General features: G+C 46.9%; 1 protein-coding gene across 1 annotated transcript; it reads right to left on the reverse strand.

The window, feature by feature from the left end:
- Nucleotides 1–15594: 15594 nt before the first annotated feature.
- Nucleotides 15595–16164, reverse strand: LOC105060128 (uncharacterized). The gene has a single exon (XM_010943741.2). It carries the CDS (start codon nt 16148–16150, stop codon nt 15722–15724), a length of 429 nt encoding a protein of 142 aa, XP_010942043.1. The 5' UTR covers nt 16151–16164; the 3' UTR covers nt 15595–15721.
- Nucleotides 16165–16874: the final 710 nt, after the last annotated feature.

A 16874-nucleotide genomic window follows, 5' to 3' on the forward strand; every position in this document is an offset into this window, starting at 1 on the left:
CCAGAAAGAATAGGTCTTGCAAATTTGAAAATAAGTGAACATCAGGATCTGGAACACAAAATTAAAAACACAGAATTGAGCAGTTTTTCAAAAAAAAAAACAATGTTCATGTTCCGAAAAGTACAGGTTCAATTCTATGTGAATGTAGGGTGCCAACAGTTAATAAATTAAATTATAAGTGGTTAGGTAAAAATAACCTAGGTTTGAGTTTTGCTTTAATAAAATTCCTTCATAAATTTTGATGGATTATTTCTATCTTTAAAAGCGAAATAAGCATCAAAAAACAATTTAGAGACATACTAAAGAATCAAAAGGCATAGGCATTGGTTTGATTTTGCTTTTCTTATGTAGTTTTTCTAATGGCTATAATTTTGTTGGACAAGTCATCTCAGAGCAAAAGTCTTTGAAGTCATCCAAAGAAAAAGGCTTCCAGAGTTTTCACATGAGTCGTTATCCACGATTCTCTAAAATGACTTGGATGACGATTATAATAGATGAATGATCGGAAGAGTAACAACACAGGAAGAAAGAAAAGGTATGGGGTCACACAGATTTTCAAAAATGTTGTATGATAAGCTTCAACGTACCCACAAGAATGAACTCGACTCTTTCGCCTTAATATATTTCTTGGTAATTTGATAAAAAGTAAAATTTTGTCTAAATATTAAAGGATGGCCATCAAATTTTCACTCTTCGTATACATCTTAGGTCCATTTCATTGGGATGTGTTAAATTATAAAATAATCTGACGATTCATGAAAATCATTTATTTGAAAAAATGATTACGAAAGAAAATAATTTTTATTATATTTGATTGATAAAAAAATTACCTCAGAAAATAATGATGGAAAAAAATTACTACATTTCATTGGAGGTAATTCTATATAGGAATATGATAAAATTTATAAATATGCCCTTCAATATAAAATATTTTTTAATACTAGATAGCATTGCCATCTCTAATTAGTTTTTATATGATTTATAATTATATAGTTTGTTGCATAAGCTATCTCCATCTTAATTTTTTTATAAATTTTTTTATTAAATGAATTTGGAAAGATATCAGAATAAATTCAATGATTATATATGCCGCTTTATGAAGGATATTTTTATCAAATATGGGTTATCACCACTCAAAAATTTATCAAATACCAATTTTTCTATGATATTTATTTTATCTTTTCTAGAAAAAATAAATATGAGGCCTACCAATTTTTTAACTATTTTTTTCTTTCATTTTTTATACCAAATATGATAATTTAATATAAGATTCATTTGTCTATGTCAGATTATCCCCAATTAAATAGATTCTTGGAGGAGAAGGCATATTCAACCAATCCTAAAAAGGGCACAAGATCAGTAGGTTGCTTATGTACACATTTTTGGACATCCATATTTGGATGGAGAAAAACAAAAGAATCTTCTTTTATTGGCAGGCATTCATTTTTCAGTTCTAAAAGGACTATGTACTTTTTTTCATCTATGAGAACACCGGGTGCTGGAGAAAATGATTGTAGAACATCATCAAATGTGCACTTGTGCATCCTTTAGAGTTTCTTTTTAATTTTTTTCTATCCCTTTGTACCTCTTCAATTTTTTTTTTTTATACAAATAGTTACTTTAAATTAATTATAAAGTACCTTACTTCCTCCATATTCTATCAAAAGAAAATATATAGCTTTTAAAAAAAGAAAGAGTTTAAAATCCTAAGGTAGCATTTGATTGCCCAATTCTAGGTGGAATAAGAGCTTATTCTGCCTTATTCCCCCAAACACCATAAAATCTGATGGTGGGCTATCTTGATTTACTAATTCCAATTGATCGCCCTTAACCTTCTAACCATCTGTTATAGGCTATTTCTTGGCATTTTATATTCCTCCTACATGATATTTTTGGATTTTAATTTTTGGCAAACTGATTGTATATTTACACTTTACATTGTTTGCAGCCTGATGAAGTGTTGGCTTTATATTGTATAGGGATTGCTTTCATCTTTAATATATTTAATGCTGCCTCATCCTTTGGCTGGTGTTGGAATTTAACTTGTTGGCAGCCCATTCTTTGCTATATTTGTAATGGTTGGCAGCTCCTTATCAATTTGTTTGTGCAGCCTCTTATCTGTATGATGTTCTTACTAATGGGTGTGGTATAGGTAGGCAACTATTGCACATGGGGTATAGCATTTATCCTATTTCTTATTTATGCAGATGCACTTATTATTCTTATTTTCTCCCAAATGATATTTTATTACAATTACAAGTAGCTGATGGGAAGGGTCCGGTTTATGTTTGCTTTTGTGTCGGCCTTCTTTTTTCTTATGCAGCATTGTTTTTGGTTATCTGATAGTCCAACAAATTGGGGCTCACTATATTATTTTTACCCCATATAATGCTTGTACTAATGGGATTGACATTGATTGTCTCATGTTATGCAGACGAGGCACATATCTTGCTATTTTCTAATCATCCCAAATTGTTGTTTCAGATCAATTATTTATCACAGATGGGGCGGGTATTATTAGTTATTACTATCTTTATTTCAACCCAAATGATGGTTCATTGTATCATATGACATCTCATGGGAAGGTCCTTGTTATTGTTATTGTTTCATAGCTTGAGCCCTTATGATTAAATATCAGTTGCATATGTTGGATGTTGGTGCAAAAATCCGTTTGCGCCGAAGAAGCTGGAGTCGGGGAAGCCGCGGTCGCCGCCGGGACCTGCAAGGGAAGTCTAAACCGGAGGTGGGGTTGCTCCGGCAAGACCCTCCGACGCTCAAGTCAGTTTTCTGCCTCAACCAGAATGGAGTGCTCGAACGGAGAATTTAGCAGAGTTTTGAGATAAAGAAAAGGAGCTTAAAGAATAACATATCTGGATCTCCCTTTTATAGGCGGAGGAGGCAAAGGATTGATGGCGACGTTTGTAACCGCCTGGTAGTGGGCCGCCCATAGTCAGGAAAATTGATTGCGAAAGATAGCGGGGTAGACCCGTGGCTATCGCCATAGCCTGCCACGTAGGGCCTGTTGCAGGTAGTGGGGCGGCGTCCGTTGTCGCTAGTTGTCAGCGAGTAGTGGAATCGTGCAGCACCTGTCGCAGGGAGCGGAGCAGAATCGTGGCCGTTGACACAGCCTGTCAGAGAGTAGTGGGTCCGCCGCAGGGGGAGGTGGAGCCACGCGGAATCCGCTACAGGAAGTGGAATAGGATCATGGCAGTTATTGTTATCTGCCAAGGGACACGGATCTGTTGATCAAGGCTCGGTAGTGGTCAGAGTTTGGCCTTTGCAGGAGTCCGGGAGGAGTCCCCCTTTCGGTTGAGGTCGTGGGTGGGGTCCGGCTCCAGCAGCTGATACTGAGGTCGGAGCTTTGCTCCCGTAGGAGTCCGGGAGGAACCCTCTCGGAGCCGAAGTTGCAGGCAGAACCTGGCTCCCGAAGGAGTCCGGACGGAGCCGCCCTGCTGCTGATGACGGAGCCCGGTTCCCGTAGGAGTCCGGACGGAGCCGTTCTGCTGTCGATGGCAGAGTCCGGCTCCCGTAGGAGTCCGGGCGGGGCCGTTTTGCTGTTGATGGAGGAGCCCGACTCCCGTAGGAGTCCGGGCGGAGCCGTTCTGCTGTCGATGGAGGAGCCCGGCTCCCGTAGGAGTCCGGGCGGAGCCGTTCCGCTGTCGATGGAGGAGCCCGGCTCCCGTAGGAGTCCGGGCGGAGCCGTTCCGCTGTCGATGGAGGAGCCCGGCTCCCGTAGGAGTCCGGGCGGAGCCGTTCTGCTGTTGATGGAGGAGCCCGGCTCCCGTAGGAGTCCGGGAGGGGCCGTTCTGCTGTTGATTTCGACTGCGGGTATTTTATACCCAACACCCGAAGTTGCAGGCGGAACCTGGCTCCCGTAGGAGTCCGGACGGAGCCGCCCTGCTGCTGATGACGGAGCCCGGTTCCCGTAGGAGTCCGGACGGAGCCGTTCTGCTGTCGATGGCAGAGCCCGGCTCCCGTAGGAGTCCGGGCGGGGCCGTTTTACTGTTGATGGAGGAGCCCGGCTCCCGTAGGAGTTCGGGCGGAGCCGTTCCGCTGTCGATGGAGGAGCCCGGCTCCCGTAGGAGTCCGGGCGGAGCCGTTCTGCTGTTGATGGAGGAGCCCGGCTCCCGTAGGAGTCCGGGAGGGACCGTTCTGCTGTTGATTTCGGCTGCGGGTATTTTATACCCAACACCAGTCCCCCTACTTCCGAGTTTGAATTTCAAGCGAAGGAAGTACACAGAGAGAGATGCGCACAGCCGGAATCGCCCCTTCGAACCTTGCGCACTGCCGCCCCCATTTAATGCGCGCACGTCAGAATCCATTTTTCGGTGAAGGTGACTTGAAAAATCTTTTCGGAACCCCCATCGAAATGCGATCCTAAGCGTCGCTCTGCGGGAATTCGCGAGCGGTCAACCCTCGATGGCGGTGAAGGGGATAAGCGCGCCACGCGGCACACACCAGTTGGCCCAGGAATACCCGCTGCCATGATTGCGCCAGGATCCATCGGCTATTTAAATCCCTCAGTCCCTTCGTGGTTTCATCCTGGCGCAATCCTTTCATCTGAGAGTCCTGCTTCTCTCGCCCCAGTTCCTGTCTCCTTCCCTTATACCATGTTATCTACTCGAGAGGCTGTTCTCGAGGGAATTCTTAGGGTTTGGAGGAAGGTGAGAAGGAGAATGGTGGCCGGTGAGAATCTCCGTCGTCCCAAAAGGAGTCCAAGGAAGAATTTCTTCAACAACAGGGGTTTAATAACGGGGGCTGTCGGTGAAGTTATTCTGCCCGCGAATCTCGGGGTAGCAAGGCGAGGTGATACCGGTCAAGAGGGCAAAATAGTCGTCATAAGCCATGACAGGATCCTTGACGCCGTCGGGGCCGAGAGACCAGAGGCGGTCGGCGTCGACGGTGGGGCAGTAGAACTTGTTGCGGGGACGGTGGAAGTAACGCATGCCGACCTTGCCGGAGTGCTTCGGGCGGCAGCCGTCGTGGTGCACTCGGAGGTGAGGCATATCTCTGATGTCGCAACCGTCCCTGAAGTGGCTACGGTTCTTCTTGAAACAGGTCTTCGCTACTGCCGCCGTTGCCCTCACCGCCTCCGGAGATCTACCCCACCCCTTTCCCGCTAAGGTCGGGACTTCGGGAACAGAATGAGGCGAGATGGGGCGAGAGCTGTTACACGCACTGGAGAATGCGACTGAGAGGGATAGAGACGGAGTTCGTAGCTCGGAGCGGCTTCCGATTCGTCCTGCCCGAACCATGTTCGCGAGACTTGTGATGACGTGTATCTTCTTTTTTCCTGACCCATCGGGTCCTGTAACGTGTACTTCTGTTAAATGAAAAAGTGATTTCAGTACCTTGTTTGCATCTTGCGTTAAATAGTTGTCTGCCGAACTTCTTCATTTTTCTTTCCTTCTTTTTGTCTGTGTTACGTTGTTCCAAGGTCGTCGGCGACTTTTTCAGTTCATGTGGGGTCGTCATTTGTCGAGCTCCTTTTCGGCTTTTGTGCCGTTCGGGGATACCCACTTGTCAGGTTCGCTCGGATTTTTCTCCGCTGAAGTCGGGGCTAAGTTCGGCTCCCTTGATAGTCCGAACGGAGAAGCCTTCCGGGAGTTGGAGTAGCTCGATTCTCGTAAGAGCCAGGGCAAAGTTTTTCTGCAATCAAAGTCATAAGTAAAGTCCGGCTTCCGTAGAAGTCCGGGCAGAGTTGTCCTGTAGCTGACGTTGGCGGTGGAGCCCGGCTCCCGTAGGAGTCCGGGTGAAGTCTCTCCCCTTTTTTTTTTTTTTTTTTTTTTGGAACCCGGCTCCCGTAGGAGTCTGGATGAAGTCTTCTTTGGCGTAGGGACCCGACTCCCGTAGGAGTCCGGGTGAAGTCTTTTCTTTTTCTCTTTTTTTTTTTTTGGAACCCGACTCCCGTAGGAGTCCAGATGAAGTCTTCTTTGGCGTAGGGACCCGGCTCCCGTAGGAGTCCGGGTGAAGTCTTTTTTGCGGCAGAACCCGGCTCCCGTAGGAGTCCGGGTGAAGCCTTCTTGGCGTAGGAACCCGGTTCCCATAGGAGTCCGGGCCTTCCACTTTGCTCATGTCAGGACGAGGTTCTCCTCCTGTTCCTGACAGGGCTGCGGGGGTACATTAGGGCGTTGTGAGGCCTCTCCCCCCATCCGGTCTAAAGGAATCGGGCCTTCGACTTTGCTCAAGTTAGGGCGAGATTCTCCTCCTGTCCCTAACAGGGCTGTGGGGGCACATATGGGCGTTGCAAGGCCTCTCCCCCCATCCGGTCTAAAAGAACCGGGCCTTCGACTTTGCTCAAGTTAGGGCGAGGTTCTCCTCCTGTCCCTAACAGGGCTGTGGGGGCACATATGGGCGTTGCAAGGCCTCTCCCCCCATCCGGTCTAAAGGAACTGGGCCTTCGACTTTGCTCAAGTTAGGGCGAGGTTCTCCTCCTGTCCCTAACAGGGCTGTGGGGGTACATATGGGCGTTGCAAGGCCTCTCCCCCCATCCGGTCTAAAAGAACCGGGCCTTCGACTTTTATAAGGTTGCCCTCTCGTTTTCGATACCGTGTGCTCGAATTGTCCCAAGAGAAACGGGCACGCATTTTTTGATTAGGACGAAATTACTGGTAGTACATCCGTAAGTTTTCTGAGCTCCAAGGTCGCGGGAGGTCGGCTCCTCCGAGTTCCTTAAGATAATAAGTTCCAGGTCGGACTACTTCTTTGACCTCATAAGGTCCCTCCCAGTTTGGGGCAAGCTTCCCCTGGCCCTGTGGTTGTGAGACAGCAGCTCGTCGGAGCACTAGATCCCCTGCTTTGAATGCCTTGTTCTTGACTCGGGCGTTGTAATATCGGGCAACTTTCTGTCTGTAGGCTGCCATTCGAACCTGAGAAATCTCCCGCCTTTCTTCCAGTAGGTCGAGGTTGGCTCTGAGACTTTGCGCATTTTGGGATTCGTCGAATGCCACGACTCGTGCCGATGGGAGTTTAAGCTCGATCGGGATGACGGCTTCCGTACCAAAGGCTAAAGCAAAGGGAGTCTCTCCTGTAGGCAACCTCTGGGTGGTCCGATAAGCCCATAGCACATGATAAAGTTCGTCCGCCCAAGTTCCTTTTGTTTTTTCGAGCCTGGTCTTAATCCCCTGCAAAAGGATTCTGTTTGTTACCTCGGCTTCGCCGTTCGCCTGGGGATGGGCCACTGATGTGAATTTGTGGGAGATGTTTAGGTCTTCACAGAATTCAGCAAATCTGGCTCCCGCGAATTGCCGTCCATTATCAGTGATGAGGGTTCTAGGCAAATCGAACCTGCACACGATTGATTTCCAGACAAAATCCTGCACTTTCGCTTCTGTGATTTTGGCTAGCGGCTCGGCCTCGACCCATTTGGTGAAGTAGTCGATTGCTACGAGGAGGAATTTCCTTTGACCAGATGCCATGGGAAAGGGGCTAAGAATATCCATCCCCCACTGCGCAAAAGGCCATGGGGCACTCAAGGGTGTAAGCTCGGTAGCAGGTTGTCTCTGGACGTTGGCGTATCTCTGGCATCGATCACACTTTTTGATATATTCGATTGAATCACGATGCATTGTTGGCCAGTAATACCCTTGGCGGAGTAGCTTGTGGGATAGAGACCTGGCACCTAAATGGCTTCCACAAGCTCCCTCATGTACTTCCCATAAAGCGTAGTCAGCTTCTGAGGGTCGGAGGCATCTCAAGAGAGGCAAGGAGTACGATCTTTTGTACAATTTGCCCTCATAAAGGATGTACCGGGAGGCTTGATTTCGGAGTTTTCGGGCTTCTTTCGCGTCCTGGGGGAGAATCCCATCTCTAAGATAGGTTATTAGCGGGTCGACCCAGCTGGGCCCGTGGTCGATCTCCATTACGAGTCGCGGTTCTTCCGTACTCGGATGCTTTAAAACTTCAAAGAGGATGCCTTTTGGCAATTCGGCCGGAGCTGATGTCGCCAGTTTGGAGAGAAGATCGGCTCTGGTGTTCTCCGACCTTGGAATTTGCCTGATGTCGAAATCGCCAAAGGCAGGGATGAACTCCTTCACTTTTTCAAGATATTTGGCCATACTGTCCTCCCGCACTTCAAAGCTCCCGCTGACTTGCCCCACCACAAGTTGGGAATCGCTGTGCACCCGGAGTTGACCTATTCCGAGCTCCCTGGCGATCCTCAACCCTGCGATCAGAGCTTCATACTCCGCTCCATTGTTTGTTGCGGGGAATTCGAAACGCAGAGCGTACTCCGCAACGACTCTCTCCGGGCTGGTCAAGATCAGGCCTGCACCCGTGCCTGCCATGTTGGAAGATCCGTCCACATGGAGGGTCCAAAAGCTATCGGAGGAACTGGCTTCTTCGTCGGGGGAGTTCGGTTGAGTCCTCAGGTCATCAATTTTGCTTTGCTTAGGTTCGGCTTCCTCGGGGATGGTGCATTCTACTATGAAATCCGCCAATACTTGGGCTTTTATTGCCGGTCTAGGTTTGTAGTTGATGTCGAATTCTGTGAGCTCGATTGCCCATTTCGCCATTCTCCCGGAGATATCAGCTCGGTGCAAAACCGCCTTGATCGGTTGGTCGGTGAGTAACGTCACCGTGTGCCCTTGAAAGTAAGGCCGGAGTCTCCGAGCTGCAATCAACAAGGCATAGGTCAGTTTTTCTAATTTAGTATACCTGGTCTCGGCGTCCCTCAACACGCGACTAATGTAGTAGACTGGTCGCTGGACTTTCATTTCCTCTTTAACAAGGACAGCTGCAAGGGCTGTGGGAGAGACCGCCAGGTACAAAAATAATTCCTCCTTAGGCTCGGGCTTCGCCAGCAGTGGGGGCGAGCTAAGGTAGCTTTTCAATTCTTCGAATGCCTGTTGGCATTCAGGGGTCCAACAGAAGTTCTTCGGCTGCTTGAGGGTTTAAAAGAAGGGCAGACATCGTTCGGCCGACCTTGCGACAAAGCGATTAAGAGCCGCGACTCTTCCCGTGAGGCATTGAACCTCCTTGATCGACCTTGGGGCAGTCATATTTTGGATGGCGCGAATTTTCTCCGGATTGGCCTCGATCCCGCGCCTCGACACCATGAAGCCCAGGAACTTTCCTGAGGTTACCCCAAAGGCGCATTTGGTCGGGTTCAGCTTCATTCTATACTTTCGAAGAGCGCCAAAGGTTTCCTCGAGGTCGGCTACATGATTTTCGGAAGACCTGCTTTTCACGAGCATATCGTCCACATAAACCTCCATATTTCGGCCGATCTGCTCCTTGAAGATTTTGTTCACCAGTCGTTGATAGGTTGCTCCCGCATTCTTGAGGCCGAACGGCATAACCCTGTAGCAATAAATACCGCGATTAGTGATAAAAGCAGTCTTCTCTTCATCTTCCGACGCCATTCTAATCTGGTTATAGCCGGAGAATGCATCCATAAAAGTGAGAAGCTCGTGGCCCGAGGTAGCATCCACCAGTTGGTCGATCCTGGGAAGGGGATAGCTGTCCTTTGGGCAAGCCTTATTCAGCTTTTTGAAATCGATACACATCCTCCACTTGCCGTTTGCTTTCTTGACCAAGACAACATTGGAGATCCACTCTGGATAATTGACCTCCTTGATGAATCCGGCCTTGAGAAGTTTATCCACTTCCTCGGCTATCGCCTTCTGCCTCTCCGGGGCATGACTCTGGATTTTTTCTTTTGTTGGCCGATGTTTAGGGTCGACCGCCAGATGATGTTCTATGACTTCTGTGTCAATCCCCGGCATATCCGTCGGGACCCATGCGAAAACGTCCGCATTCCTTCGGAGAAAATCCACGAGATGCGTCCGCACCTCCTCCTCCAGGTTGGAGCCAATTAACACCACATGCTCCGCATTCCCATCATTCAAAGGAATTGGTATTAGGTCCTCGATCGGGCCGCCCCTCTCTTCAGTGAGGTCATCGCGCGCATCCAACCCGTCGACTGGACGGAGGTCCACTTGATCGCTTCTTTGCAGGACAATATTGTAGCAGTGCCTGGCTAGCGCTTGGTCTCCCCGAACTTCTCCAATCCCCTTGTCAGTGGGGAACTTCAACTTCAAATGGTAGGTTGAAACAACGGCTCTGAGGGCATTGAGGCCGGGTCGGCCAGGAATTGCATTGTAGGCAGATGGCGCCTTTACCACCAGGAAATTCATCAGGGCTCTGGACTGCTTTGGATGCTGACCCGCGGTCACAGTTAGAGATATCATTCCTTCCGTTGGAACGGCGTCACCAGTAAACCCTATCAAGGGGGAGCACATCGGCCTTAGATGACCGTCAAGAGTGGCCATTCTCGAAAAGGCACTGTAGAATAAGATGTCGGCCGAACTTTCGTTGTCGACGAGAATGCGACGGACGTCATAATCTGCCATATTCAAGGAAACTACGACCGCATCGTTATGAGGGAATTGGACTCCCTGGGCGTCTTCTTCAGTGAAGGCTATGGGCTCTTCAACTTTTTGCCGCTTGAGGGGTGCAGCTGATGTGCTGATTGCCTCCTGCCGGGATTCTCCCGAGATGACGTTGACGGAATCCGGCGAAGACTGGTCATCCGGCCACCCTTTATCGGCAACCATAGCCGGAGGTAGTTGTGCAGAAACCTCGCGAGAGGGCATCGGATGGGGAAAAGAGGATTGGATGCCGGAAAAGATGGCCGGAAGTGGGTCCGTTGAGCGCTCCTTCAAGAACAAGGGTGCTGCGAAGACACAGGCCCCTTCCTCTAGCGCCAATCCTGTTGGTGCAAAAATCCGCTTGCGCCGGAGAAGCTGGAGTCGGGGAAGCCGCGGTCGCCGTCGGGACCTGCAAGGGAAGTCTAAACCGGAGGTGGGGTTGCTCCGGCAAGACCCTCCGACGCTCAAGTCAGTTTTCTGCCTCAACCAGAATGGAGTGCTCGAACGGAGAATTTAGCAGAGTTTTGAGATAAGGAAAAGGAGCTTAAAGAATAACATATCTGGGTCTCCCTTTTATAGGCGGAGGAAGCAAAGGATTGATGGCGACGTTTGTAACCGTCTGGTAGTGGGCCGTCCATAGTCAGGGGAATTGATTGCGAAAGATAGCGGGGTAGACCCGTGGCTATCGCCATAGCCTGCCACGTAGGGCCTGTTGCAGGTAGTGGGGCGGCGTCCGTTGTTGCTAGTTGTCAGCGAGTAGTGGGATCGTGCAGCACCTGTCGTAGGGAGCGGAGCAGAATCGTGGCCGTTGACACAGCCTGTCAGAGAGTAGTGGGTCCGTCGCAGGGGGAGGTGGAGCCGTGCGGAATCCGCTACAAGAAGTGGAATAGGATCATGGCAGTTATTGTTATCTGCCAAGGGACGCGGATCTGTTGATCAAGGTTCGGCAGTGGTCGGAGTTCGGCCTTTGCAGGAGTCCGGGAGGAGTCCCCCTTTCGGTTGAGGTCATGGGTGGGGTCCGGCTCCAGCAGCTGATACTGAGGTCGGAGACTGAGGTCGGAGCTTGGCTCCCGTAGGAGTCCGGGTGGAACCCTCTCGGAGCCGAAGTTGCAGGCGGAACCTGGCTCCCGTAGGAGTCCGGACGGAGCCGCCCTGCTGCTGATGGCAGAGCCCGGTTCCCGTAGGAGTCCGGGCGGAGCCGTTCTGCTGTCGATGGCAGAGCCCGGCTCCCGTAGGAGTCCGGGCGGGGCCGTTTTGCTGTTGATGGAGGAGCCCGGCTCCCGTAGGAGTCCGGGCGGAGCCGTTCTGCTGTCGATGGAGGAGCCCGGCTCCCGTAGGAGTCCGGGCGGAGCCGTTCCGCTGTCGATGGAGGAGCCCGGCTCCCGTAGGAGTCCGGGCGGAGCCGTTCCGCTGTCGATGGAGGAGCCCGGCTCCCGTAGGAGTCCGGGCGGAGCCGTTCCGCTGTCGATGGAGGAGCCCGGCTCCCGTAGGAGTCCGGGCGGAGCCGTTCTGCTGTTGATGGAGGAGCCCGGCTCCCGTAGGAGTCCGGGAGGGGCCGTTCTGCTGTTGATGGAGGAGCCCGGCTCCCGTAGGAGTCCGGGAGGGGCCGTTCTGCTGTTGATTTCAGCTGCGGGTATTTTATACCCAACACCCGAAGTTGCAGGCGGAACCTGGCTCCCGTAGGAGTCCGGACGGAGCCGCCCTGCTGCTGATGACGGAGCCCGGTTCCCGTAGGAGTCCGGGCGGAGCCGTTCTGCTGTCGATGGCAGAGCCCGGCTCCCGTAGGAGTCCGGGCGGGGCCGTTTTGCTGTTGATGGAGGAGCCCGGCTCCCGTAGGAGTCCGGGCGGAGCCGTTCCGCTGTCGATGGAGGAGCCCGGCTCCCGTAGGAGTCCGGGCGGAGCCGTTTTGCTGTTGATGGAGGAGCCCGGCTCCCGTAGGAGTCCGGGAGGGGCCGTTCTGCTGTTGATTTCGGCTGCGGGTATTTTATACCCAACATTGGAGATGTATATCAAATTTTTGGAACTCTTGTGAACTTCTATGTTTTTCAAATAACAAAAGAGAGAGAATGCAGGCTTTATATTTGTAGGTTTTTTAAATTTCTTGAACTCTTGCGAACTCTTCTGAACTCTTGTGAACTCTTATGAACTCGTGTGGTGTTTCACCTGGACTCAATTTTGTATTTGGTAACTCTTGGTGCTTTTTGGTTCCTTAATGCCTGTCCAACTAATGTTCAGCCTTTTGGATGACTTTGAAAGAAAAGGATATTATCATTTACTAATCATTGCTGGTGTTGGTGGTATTGCTTTATTTTTGTTAATGAAATTGTTTTATTGGTAGCATGGTATGAGGGTTCTTGGCAGCATTTTCTGTTACCACTTATTATTACATTATTTGTTGAATGGTTGGATGGAAAATATGTATTCTATCTTCTATAGGTGGCAGCAGTCATCCTATGGTACACTTGGGATGTTACTAGTAGTGCAATATGGAATTTATTGTATATTTTATAGTTACAATCAGAATGTTTTCAAAGTTTGGTGCTTTCATTTTTGCAGTCTGGTCTAATATCCATGAGATTGTTTTCAACTGTAATCTGTTTATGCAGGGAATGGAAGAAATTTCAGGTGAGCAGCCGCAGCATTTCACCATTTGTACAGGGATATTTACTATACTATCTAGGGGGTTATTTATTGAGCAGGTTATCTCTCAATTATTTTTTGGCCATTTGGGGACCTCAACAGAGCTTTGGTAGAAATTTTTTTCCATTGTCTTCCTATCAAAAATAACCAACTCTCTATTTTTATATACTAAATTTGGCCAAGGGCATTCTTGGATTTTTTGAAAAATTCATCCTCTATTCTTTATGAAAAAGAGGCTTATTTCCATATCAACCAAATAGCAGTTGGAATAATACTACATTAATTACACTAAAATACTAGATTTCCAATCAAATAGAAATCTGGAATAACAAGGGTGAGTACCAATTCTCTGAAAATTCATTTTTCTATTTCAGAAATAAAATTTGGATATCCAAATGCTACCTAAGATAGTATTTGGTTGTCGGGAATAAAGTGGAATAAGCCTTTATTCCACCTTATTCCCCCAAACACACTATGAAATGATGGTGGGGCCCACGAGTTTAGCAATTCTAGGCAAAGATGCATTAATTATACCTTATTCCCTTCTACTTGGTTTAAGTTATTCCATGTTGGACCATGGAATAGCTTATTCTAGGTCCACCATGAGAAAAAAATTTGCCTTATTCTAAGTTAGGAAATAACACCACCTTATTTCCGATAGGCCCCGCAGATTTTCAACCAAACATAAAATTAGAATAGGGGTAGTGAATAGGTATTCTAAGAAATTTGTATTCATATTCTAGGAATATCATTTTGGCTACCAAGCACTACCTAAAAGAATAAAGTTAAGGATAAATTACAGGAACACCCCTCTACTTTAGCTCAGTTTCACTATACCTTCTGTATTTTAAAAAGTATCAAACTAGTCTTTTTAGTTATCGATATATTTCGATGTAGTCCAGTCATCTATCTCCGTTGATAAAATTTTTTAAAATGACAAAAATATCCATCTTCTTCCTCCTCCCTCATCTTCCATGGCCGGTGTCCCTCTTTCTCCCACTTCCTTCCTTCTTCTTTTCTCTTTCTTCCCTTTCTTTTTATCCATTTCTCCTCCTCCCCTTCCTCCTCTTTCTCCCTCCTCCTTTCTCCTCCTCTCCTTCCTCTTTCTCCCACCATGATGGGGTCTTCCTTCGGAGTCCATCGGCCTTTCCCCACCTTAGTCTTTTGGCTGATGTTTATCCTTTTGCTCATGGTGTTTGTTAGTTTCTTCCACCATGGAATAGAATTCTTCTGATCCATCCATTTAATTTCTTTCCCAAATCCCACAAAATTTCATGCTTCTACCAAAATTAAGCTCTCAAAACCTCAAGGGACCTACTCACACCAGCACAGCTCTTACAAAATTTCAGATGCTTGAGAAAAACCCCAACCGAAACCTAAGAAACCCCTCCGATCTCCCTCAAGTGCTCTCTTTTTCCATAGATCTCCGAAAAAGAGAATTAAATGAAAGAAAAGAAAGCAAAAAGAAAAAAATAATGATAAATCTATGTGGTAAAAAGTCTTATCTTTCAATTTTTTTCGTTTTTCTTTTGTTTTCATCGAATTTTCCTCTATTTTACCCTGATTTTTTCTCCCTTTTTTTTTCCTTCCTTAGGAGTCTCACTTGGGTGGGAAGCTTGGAGCAGCTGAACAAGAAAGCTTAGATGATGGCTATGGTTTATAAGAAGTTTGGAGGAAAAAGATGAGAAAAAAAAGTGGATGAAAAGAAAGAGGAGGAGAAAAAAGAGGAGGAGAATGGGTGGAGAAAGGGGAGGAGAAAGGAAAAGAAGAGAATGTATGGAGAAAAGAAAGGAGGAGGGAGAAAGAGGAGGAAGGGGAGGAGGAGAAATGGATGAAAAGAAAGGAGAGAAAAAGAAAGGAAGAAGGAAGGAAGTGGGAGAAAAAAAGATATAGGACATGGAGAAGGGAGAAAGAAGAAGATGGATATTTTTGTTATTTTAAAAATTTTATTAATGGAGATAGATGGCTGGACTATATCGGAACATATCGATAATTAAAAAGACTAGTTTATACTTTTTAAAGTACAAAGGGTATAAGTAAAATTGAATTAAAGTAGAAAGGATATTTCTGTAATTTATTCTCAAGTTAATGTAGACTATTTGACTTGGTCTCCACAATTATATTAACCTAAACAATGCTATTAGACCCGATAGGAAACTTGTAAAATTTTCCTCCTGACTTAAAAAATCCGAAATAAATGAACCTGCACTATATTTAGATCTAGAAACTTTCTAATGTCTACCACTACGCTCTCGTTGACTTCGCTTTGTGCTACCTTGTTACTTTAACTGCTAAAATTTATGCTCCAGCTATCATAAGCTGCTTCCTTTTCCATTGACTTCCGTGGATCCTTACTCCATAATGCCTTTTCCACTCCTTAAATCAGTATTAACTCACACCAATTTGCCATCTCGGTATTTGCGCGTTATATAAGTTGAGTGCATCTTTTTTTTGAGAAGAAAATAAGTATAGTGTTAATCATGAAATAGAAATTCCAGTTCACCAACCGCAGCATTCGATCATGATAGTTTTCTTTTCATAAACTTGGATTCGAAGAAGAGCTTGAAATATTTTTACATTCATAGGTATTTAAAAAGCAAAAATCTTAATATTAATAAATTCCGATGGGATTATAGGAACAAAAACTGAGATAATCTGATCACATCATATGTCATGAATTCATGGACTCCGACTCACCAACAAATCAAATCTCAATCGTTTTCTTTACAACTTCCACTGTTTTTAGTAATTAACATGTCATTCTTTGAGATCCCCCCGGCTGAAGAGCAGGGTGGTGGCGCCACCTGGGGTGAGCGGCGTAGGGCGGCGCTGGCCCTGATGGCGAGGAGGCAGAGGTCGGGGAGGGAAAGGGGGTGGCGGGAGGAGGAGACGGGGAGTAGAAAATAGAGCTGCCCGGGTTGGAGCTCCTCCGCCTCCGCCACCTCCTGCGGGTGGTCTCCCACCTCCATCGCTTCGCCGGCGCACACGTAGTAGCCGGGGTTCCTCGCCACCACCTGCCCTGCCCTCACCGTCCCCTGGTACTCCTCCAAACTCCCATCCAAGTGTATCACCTTCGCCGCCGCCGGCCGGCGGTCCCACCGTTCCAAACTCTTGCTCTTCGATGAGGCACAGTTTCCCATCCAATATAGGCTTCCTTCCTATCCTGCTAGAGAGAGAGAACAAGATGGTGAGAGAAAGGTGGTGGCTAGTTATAAAGGAGTGAGTGAGATTTTAGGTTTTTATGAATTGTCAAATGTAACCTTTATCTCCAATCTAAATTAGTGAATTTCATTGGAATTTTCCAAAGAAAATGGCTTGTTATCCATCACTAAAAAATTTATACCACCAAAATTCCTGCATTACTACTTATATGTAGGGGCTACGGCCATGGTAAAAATTACATTTTTGTATTTTTCTTTTCTTGACAACAAAAGAACAAAGAAAGGGAGGGAAATTATACATTTGATGTTTCTTTCTTTTATATTTAAAAGAAATAAATTTTAAATATTTTTTTAATGCATCAAATAAGAAAACCAGCTCACTTATCATCAGAACAATCAATCTCTAGCATGATCCATCGATATGTAGTTCAATTGTCCCAGTCAAAAAAGGTAAAGCCACGTAAATAAGTATGAATTCCACGCCCGGTATGATAGAGTAATTGGAGATATATACTAAGCCATATAACAAGTCAATGGCTAATTTTTCTCAAAAAAAATATCACGCCTCTGATCCGAAATTGTGAATCAAATATCATGGCAACTACCGCATACTCATAAGAAATTCTTCCCATAAGCATGCAAGACAGCTTATCATACTATCCTAAAACAACAGTGAAATAATTAGTCAATAATTTAAATCCAA

This window comes from Elaeis guineensis, chromosome 6 (genome assembly GCF_000442705.2).
Source record: "Elaeis guineensis isolate ETL-2024a chromosome 6, EG11, whole genome shotgun sequence".
Lineage (NCBI taxonomy): Eukaryota > Viridiplantae > Streptophyta > Magnoliopsida > Arecales > Arecaceae > Elaeis > Elaeis guineensis.

Coding starts and splice junctions, on each gene's coding strand:
- LOC105060128 (XM_010943741.2), bottom strand. CDS start 16,150: ATGGGAAACTGTGCCTCATCGAAGAGCAAGAGTTTGGAACGGTGGGAC.